This window comes from Lactuca virosa, chromosome 1 (genome assembly GCF_052849685.1).
Source record: "Lactuca virosa cultivar CGN04683 chromosome 1, Lactuca_virosa_CGN04683_v6, whole genome shotgun sequence".
NCBI lineage: Eukaryota > Viridiplantae > Streptophyta > Magnoliopsida > Asterales > Asteraceae > Lactuca > Lactuca virosa.
This window is the reverse complement of record NC_136426.1, coordinates 16,633,796-16,642,413: the sequence shown is the minus strand read 5'-3', so window position 1 is coordinate 16,642,413 and position 8,618 is coordinate 16,633,796. Positions and strand designations below refer to the sequence as shown.

At 33.0% G+C, this 8,618-nt stretch overlaps 1 protein-coding gene across 1 annotated transcript; it reads left to right on the top strand.

Annotated features, from left to right (window-relative positions):
• The first annotated feature begins 1,815 nt into the window (after positions 1-1,815).
• Positions 1,816-5,343, top strand: LOC145133457 (sucrose transport protein-like). Its single transcript, XM_079068398.1, has 4 exons — positions 1,816-3,181; positions 3,808-3,871; positions 3,967-4,010; positions 4,860-5,343. The coding sequence occupies exons 1-4, from the start codon at positions 1,922-1,924 to the stop codon at positions 5,034-5,036; spliced, it is 1,545 nt and encodes a 514-aa protein (XP_078924524.1). The 5' UTR covers positions 1,816-1,921; the 3' UTR covers positions 5,037-5,343.
• The last annotated feature ends 3,275 nt before the right edge of the window (positions 5,344-8,618 follow it).

Sequence of the window (8,618 nt, the reverse complement as noted above, 5' to 3'; positions counted from 1 at the left end):
ACACAATCGTGCACACAAGCGTAAAATAACACAATGTTGGGTTTAAGAATGAAATAGTTTTAAGTATTTAATGAAAATTTAATTATAATTCATTCGTACATTTTTTTAAATTTTTTTTTAATGATATTGTATCATTATTAGTTACATATTCTTTAATTTGTTTTATATGTTTTTATTTTTTAAATAAAAAATATATTAGAAAGATGATCATGACATAGTTGTGAGAGTTTTAAGATGAAATGTGAAAACAAGAAATAATAACCGGCATGAATAGTGATACACATAATATGATGAAAATATGACCGCTCTGCTCCACCCTTATAATTAGGTGAAAACCCTTATACGGTTATACAAAAGTTTTAAAATAAGGTGACTAACAAAAACCAAGAATAATTAAAATATGAATAATATATTTTCATTTAATCTTTAAAAAAACCATTATAATCTTTTAATGCGTTAAAAATAAAAACCAAGAATAATTAAAATATGGATAATATATTTTCATTTAATCTTTAAAAAAACCACTATAACTTTTAATGCATTAAAATTCTTATATTTTTCCGATATTGTCTAATTAAGTCGTTGAGCCAAATAAATCTAGATAAGCATAGATGTTAATCGATTCTGATTCTTAAAGGTTTCGTATAATATCTTTGATTATAAGTTTTTTTTGAGAATATATGGTTTTAACACACTAAAAAATTAATATATTTGTTTTTTAATAGTTGAATGGAAAGATGTTAGGTTTTTCATATTAGAAAGTTTTAAATTAGACTTTCAAAAAATATAGGGATTTTAACGTACTTAGAAAAAGTATAAATAGTTTTTAAAAAAATTAGGTAAAAATATATTGGATTTTTTATAAGTTAGCTCTAAAATTATTATTCACGTATTGCAAAATTGTTAATTATTATGATACAACTCAAAAATTATTTTAGTTATAAATTGAAGTAAACATTTGATAAAATTTGGATAAGCAATGAGTCAATGACACGGCTTAGTAATACTATAACTTTTGAATAAAAGAGAAAAGGGACATGAAATGATTATATTTAAATTTTGAATTAATTACCGAAGATAGTAGTTTATTGATAACATATTTATATTTTATGACTATAGATAATAAGTTTGTGGATAAATTTAAGTATGTTACCAAACATAAATGGACAATTTTAACAATTTCATAAATATATTGGTAAAAGATTGGTTATAGTGTAAAACATTTTTGGTATTACTTTAATTAAAATCATTTTAAATATTTTGTGTATTGATTAAACAATATGACAAATAAATGTGATCTCAAAATCTTTTCACTCGGTGTTTTAATATGTACTGCTGGGCGCCAGGTGAAATCTAATCACTCATGACTCAATCTTCACGGCTCATGCTTCTTTCCGTTGCTTCACCGACCATACGACCAACCTTACCTTAAATAAAACCGTCCAACCATATATATAATGATGTCATAATTGCGCTAATTAAATACACAAATCAAATTTTTATTAATTTTTAAAATTTAGTAATTACTTTTAGGATATAGTAGTTATATACTATTTATGTGCATGTGTGTGTGGCTGTGTGTGAGAGAGAGCGGGTCTAGCGTCAATGAAGAGGAGATGTGTATGTTTGAGAGTCAAATTTGGTTGATAATATGTCACTACTGGTAGTCCGTAGTATTCTGAATTAGAAAGTAATTTGAATCCATTAAATTTATTTATTTGTAGTTATAAATATTGATAGATAGTAATTTAGAAAATATTATCCAAAACTAAAAGGCTCACTGCCAAGTGCCAGCCCAAGCCATCTCATCATTCTTGAAGCCGCCAAAAAGCTTATAAATACCATCCTTCATCTCCATTTAATTCTCACATATCCGCTCTCTCTTTAACTCCATTTTCATCCTCATCTTGATTTGCAGAACATGGTGTCATCCACGAAAGATGATAAACAACCACCACGGGCTCCGCTGGAAATGCAGCACCATGAATCACCACAAAGGCCGATATGGCAATTAATCATGGTGTCTGCCATCGCCGCCGGTGTCCAGTTCGGATGGGCCCTCCAACTCTCCCTCCTCACCCCTTACGTCCAACTCCTTGGTGTTCCCCACGCCTGGTCATCTTTCATCTGGCTCTGTGGTCCAATCTCCGGTATGATTGTTCAGCCCGTCGTCGGTTATTACAGCGACCGATGCACCTCTCGCTTTGGTCGCCGCCGTCCCTTTATTGCCGGAGGAGCTTTGCTTGTCGCCATCGCCGTTTTCCTTATCGGATACGCTGCCGACATTGGTGTCTCTGCCGGAGACAAACTCGGTGCACCGACGAAGCCCCGCGCCGTAGCCATTTTTGTCGTCGGTTTCTGGATTCTTGATGTTGCAAATAACACGCTTCAAGGTCCATGCCGGGCGTTGTTGGCTGACTTATCCGGCTCCAATTCTAGCAAGATCCGTACCGGAAATGCCATGTTTGCTTTCTTCATGGGTGTCGGAAACGTACTCGGGTACGCCGCCGGTTCTTACACTCACCTCTACCAGATCGTCCCCTTTACAAAAACAGCCGCATGCGACGTCTACTGTGCAAATTTGAAAACCTGTTTCTTCATCTCCATCGCACTGTTGGTGAGCATAACGGTGTTGGCTCTAGCGACGGTGTCGGAGGATGTTTTCGTACCGGAAGCCGTCGATAAATCCAACGGGAAACAAATGGTTTTCTTTGGAGAAATGCTCGGAGCATTGAAAGAAATGTCAAGACCGATGTGGATCTTGTTGATGGTGACATGCTTAAACTGGGTTGCATGGTTTCCATTTTTTCTTTTCGACACCGATTGGATGGGTAAGGAGGTGTACGGTGGTGAGGTGGGTACTGGACCGGCTGGGCAGTTGTACAACCGTGGTGTCCGTGCCGGAGCTTTGGGTTTGTTGATTAACTCCGTCGTGTCAGGTCTCTCTTCTCTGTGCATCGAGCACTTGGCTCGTTGGGTAGGTGGTGTGAAGCGGTTGTGGGGTGGCGTTAATTTCCTTCTTGCTATTTGTTTGGCGATGACGGTTCTGGTGACGAAGATGGCGGAGTCTGAAAGGCAGTTCACGACGTTGCCAGATGGGACCACCACTCCTCTGCCACCTAACGCCGGGATCAAAGGCGGAGCTCTGTCGATTTTTGCCGTCCTCGGTGCCCCACTCGCTGTGAGTAAATTCTTACCTTTACAACTACTTGCATCAAATTCACATATACTAATATTTTATATTAAATATTATTAGAAAATTAATACTTTCTCCATATTTATAATATATACATGCTTTAATTGATTTTCTTTTAAAGTTGTATACTAATAAATAACTAAATACCAATTTTTAAATGTAAAAGAATATAAAATAGCTCAAGTATAAACATTTTTGGGTTGCAATATATGTGTTTTTGTGTGGAATAATTTTTTTTGAAGGATAATAATAATTTAAAAGGAAATGGATAGGAATACTACCTTATTAACTGAATATATTCTTTATAAAGTATATATGGAATTTGATTATATTCTTATCAAGAAGAGAATTTAAGATGGTAATTGTCTTACATTTAATCGATTATTATCAATCTAATTTTAGATTAATGATATCATGAATCTTTACAACTCTTAAACTCTAAATGCAAATCAATTAATATATTTGACCATTTGAAAAATACATTTAATTGCGTAATAAATACAAAGATTCTTGACATGTTCATGGTAAAAATTATTAATATTTTGTGAAATTATTACTTAAATAAAGTTAAAGCTCGATCTCATTTTTGTTAATTTATGGTATGCTTTCAGGTGACTTTTAGTGTCCCTTGCGCTCTAGCCTCGATATTTTCTAACGACTCAGGAGCTGGACAAGGTAAATTAAAATAAAATTGTCTTGTAATTTCTAAATTAAAAACAAAAAATATTCTTGTAGTTTTACTTTAACTATAATTTATTCTAATTTCACAGGTCTATCACTTGGTGTTCTGAATCTTGCAATCGTGATTCCTCAGGTACATTTTTCTTATATCAATAACAACAATTAATATTATGTTTTGCAAATATCTTTTATAAAACAAAATAGGGGGTTTTCATTACATAAATTATGAATTGAAGTTTTGGTACAAAAAGTCAAAATTGTAAGCTTGTGTGGAATTTGGCATTTGAAAACAAAAATGGGCCCTCACTGTTTCTTAATTTGTGGCATGACGACACAAGTATTCTTTAGACTTGTATTCTTACTTTAAGTTGGACTCATAATATGACTTGTATGCCACAATCCAAAATAAGTTTTTGTATTTCTAAATCAAAATTGAACTATAATAGAAACAAATTTGGCCATCCAGTCGAGCATGTTACATTGCTTTCTCATCATTGACTAAAACCAAAACATTACATTATGATCTCCCATACCGTTGCTTGACTTCCATTAGGCTAATAAAAACATATGGTATGGGGGTTGTGGTTGGCCCCACATCTATAAATTTGGGACCCTCACACTTGTCACCATTCCTATAAGCTAATATTTGAGGTATATGGGACAAATGAATGAGTTGGGTCAAAAATAAACAAAGTATCAAGATATTGGTAACACGAGTTGTCTTTTACGAGTATGTTAATATAGGTCGAAATTAAAATGAGTTAGAATGTGTTAAGTGGTTGTTTTTTATTTGAAAGAACATGTTTTGTTTTAGTTGAAATGTATCACAGATGTCACAATAGGTCATGGATCAAACAATTTGATCTTGGACTAGACAATACTTGATTAACTTATTTATTCCTACAGATACAACCACCGTTTTGAAAATACTATTATTTAATGTCTAAACGATATTCATCGAATTTTATTTTTGTTTCAACAGATGGTTGTATCTGTGCTAAGTGGACCATGGGACGCACTGTTTGGTGGTGGCAATTTACCAGCGTTTGTGGTGGGAGCTGTGGCGGCTGCAATAAGTGGGATTTTTGCATTCACCATGCTGCCGTCACCACCTCCTGACGTTGTACTTTCAAAGGTCTCTGGAGGCGGGATGCATTAGATTAGTAAATCGGTATAAAACTCAAAAGGTCTCAATTGTGTCAAATTGGGACATTTAGGAGGAAAAAGTTGTAATTTTTATTTGGATGTTGGATTTGTGCATATATGCTAAGCATGATGCAGAAATCATTAGTGATTCCCGCATATGTGACGTTTGTGTTTAAGAGAATGTTATGTCATTCCTCCATTGTTTGTGTGAGACACCAGTTCATGCTTGATGGAAATGAGTCTTTGCTTTATTCATGTATACAACTATATGTTTTCAGTTGGTTCAAGAATAAAAGTCGGAGTGTTTTTCCTGATTTTCATATATTTGTATTTAACTAGATATTTAATGGAAATTTTGAATCAATTGATGATTGTGTGTATGATGTTTTAATAGAATGTGTTCTTTTCGTTTATGTTTCTTTAATGTCGTATTTCCTAAACCTTTCAAGTCATTTATACACCGAACTCATTCACTTATATTCAAACGACAAAGCAAGTATTGTGAGTTCGTTAGCAAGGAAAAATTCAGTATACTGTAGAATGACTAGTATGTATATTTTAATTATTGAGTTTTTTGGTATGTTTGATAAAAATAATAGGAAATTTTAACTTTTATTTATAAAAAAGTGTTTGTAAGCTTTTTAAAATGTATAAATTATATATAAAAAAAAAACATATGTATGAATAAAAACTCAAAATCGAAACATAAAAGCTTAAAGCTTTCAAAATATATATGAAATAGCTTTTCAAGTTTTTGTCACAAAATAAACATTTTAAAGTCATACTATCAAACAATTTTTTTTAACCTAATAGCTAAAAAATCTTAATAACTTTATAAAATAAAAATTATTTAGGGAACAATCACATTTTTTTAAAAGAACATGTGTATAAATATATTGTTTTGTGAAACTTTATATTGTGTAAATAAGATTGCCACTATATAAAGTTATAAACCATACATCTAACATGGTTTATATAAACCATACATCTAATCAGTATCGATTACAATATGGGTGTTTTGGTCGAAAAATAATCAAGAAAGTATCAACCAAATTGTATGAGAGGTTGTGGTGTTGCAATCAATATGAATGTAAAAGATTGAATGAAAAGTGACACTGATGATCTTACAAGGAAATCCCTTGATCCTTGCTAGGATCTACGACATAAAACATTGGGAGGTGATAATGATAACATTCATTGTTTAATCTTATTAATCAAAATGCAAATTACAGAAATGTGTTTGAGAGTATGAGCACAAGTGATTCAGTTTCTCTAGGTGCTCGTTGTGTGATTTACACAAGTGTACTTATAGCCTAAGTTACTAACTAGATGTCTGATATTCTCGGGATCCTTTTGAACAAGCCCTTGCACGTTTCCTTGACTTGGTAACTCCGGATTTTAGGTTTTGCCTAGAGAGATTCTTCAATATAAATGTGACTTGTGTTGACTATTTCTAGACATGTGAATAACAAACAGGAAATATATTTAATCTTATTAAAAAATAACATTGAAAATATTCAGGATACTGACTCGTTACAACATATATTTCAAGATCCTGATTCTATTTTAAGATCTGGGATCTTAGACATATTTCAGGATCCCGACCCATAATAATTGCCCCTAAATTAACCTACAAAATGTTTGGATTAATTTCAAATATCTAAAAGGAATAATTTATTTTGAAATCGAACTAAGATAAGAATTTTGAATTTTAAACTCCAACGGATAGAATTTTATCTGTTCATTGGGAGATATTAACCTGTCATGTCACTTATCTCTCTTCTGCGATCTGAATAAATAGGGTATAGTTGTTATTGGTGCTTCTTTACCTCTTCTATCTTTCAAGCATCATCAGTCGTCTTCAAGGTAAATTTCTTGCCCCCTTCTCTTTCATTTTTCCTACTTTATTTTCTTTTTGTGATCCATGGGTAAAATGATCCTTCACTCTCGCGCAAGCATCCTTGCCTCCTATAATGAGGATTTTTTTGATCAAAAAATCTTTAAGTATGAAGAGATCTATTCTTTTGAAGATGGCGACATTGAATCTTTGAAAACGAGAGGGGTTTTCCTGCTTATACCATTTTCAAAACTATCGATGCTCATGCCCAACCAGATTTTATTTCTCCTACTTGGGTTTTTTCCCCCGAATATCCATTCTCCTTAGTTTTGACCTATCCTTTCTCTTGTGTTGTTTCTGAGTTTTTCGAGGTGACAAAAATTTCTTACAATCAAACCATGCCTGCACTCTAGGGGACAATTTTTTGGATTGATCGGTTGAATCAGTCCATAGGTCTTAACATGGGTTTGGCTGAGCTAGCCCAGGTCTATGATCTTTCAACTTTTGGGTCTTGTCGTTTCCTATTTAAAGTCAAAACCAACAAAACACATCGAATTTTGAAAACAGAACAAAATGATGGTTCTTGGAAAGAGAATTTTTTCTTTGTGAAACACCAGTCCATCGCCAACGGTGATCTTCTGCCAATTAACTGGATCAAAAAGAGTAGGATCCGATTTAATATGTTAACGATCCTGAAATTCACAGTTTCCAATTTTGTTTGATTTTATGCCGCCACCAAGTTTGAGGAACTTTCTCCTTCCACCAAAGAGACTGAAGAGAATATCAAGAGTTTTATCGCTTTGTCTGAAATCGAAAGAACCTTCAAGTATGAGCAGCCTAACTTCCAAGAGAGTTCATCCACTACCTTTACAATGTCTACTAGTAAGGATCATTTGTTTATGTAACGCTCTGATTCGGATTGTTCTGTGATTCAGGATCATGGACCGCAATTTAGTTATATGTAGGCTTTGGGGATTTTAAGGAAGTGAGGTTTGGGCTTTATTGAAAGATGTTATTGTTGGTAATAGGATCAAGGCCTATGAATCGTGTATTTGGAACTGAGGATGGATTGGGGAAAGTTATGTGTCAGGCCACTTGCGAGGGTTAAGGTTTTAAGTTGGACATGTGGTGAGCCAAAAGTATCGATATAGAAGTGTAGAGCTCTTCAATACCTTTCTGTGGATATAAAGAACGCCAAATTCGGAGTTGAAACGAAGAAGTTATGATTGTTCGAAGTTGGAAAGGATTTGGGGGAAAACTAAGCTCACGACGTGAGCAGTTGGAGCTCACGATGTGAGAAGCGATTAAATGGAAATGCTGATTTAAATTGTGCTTACAACGTGAGTGTTAGGAGCTCACGACATGAGAACTGTGAAGCCCAAGCCCACGAGTTTTAGGGTTTTCAACGTATATATGAAAGGTCTAGTATGCTCAAGAATCATATTAAAGTGATATTGCTAATTAACATATTATACTAGTGGGTCACACTAACAACAACTTGATATAATTGATTATTTATTAGAAATTCATTTTAATAAATATTCAATAAAACTCTTATAATTAAATTGGAAATTATTCATTTCAAGGAAATAATTAATTTTCATTAACAAGTAATATAACATATATTATTTCATAATGTATGAATTAATAAGTCATGTACAACATTTTGAACTAGTTAAGCTTTTTGTCTTTTAGCAAAAGACAAAGTTTATATCTTATAAACTTTGAGTTTATAAAATATAAACTTATTTTTCTCTT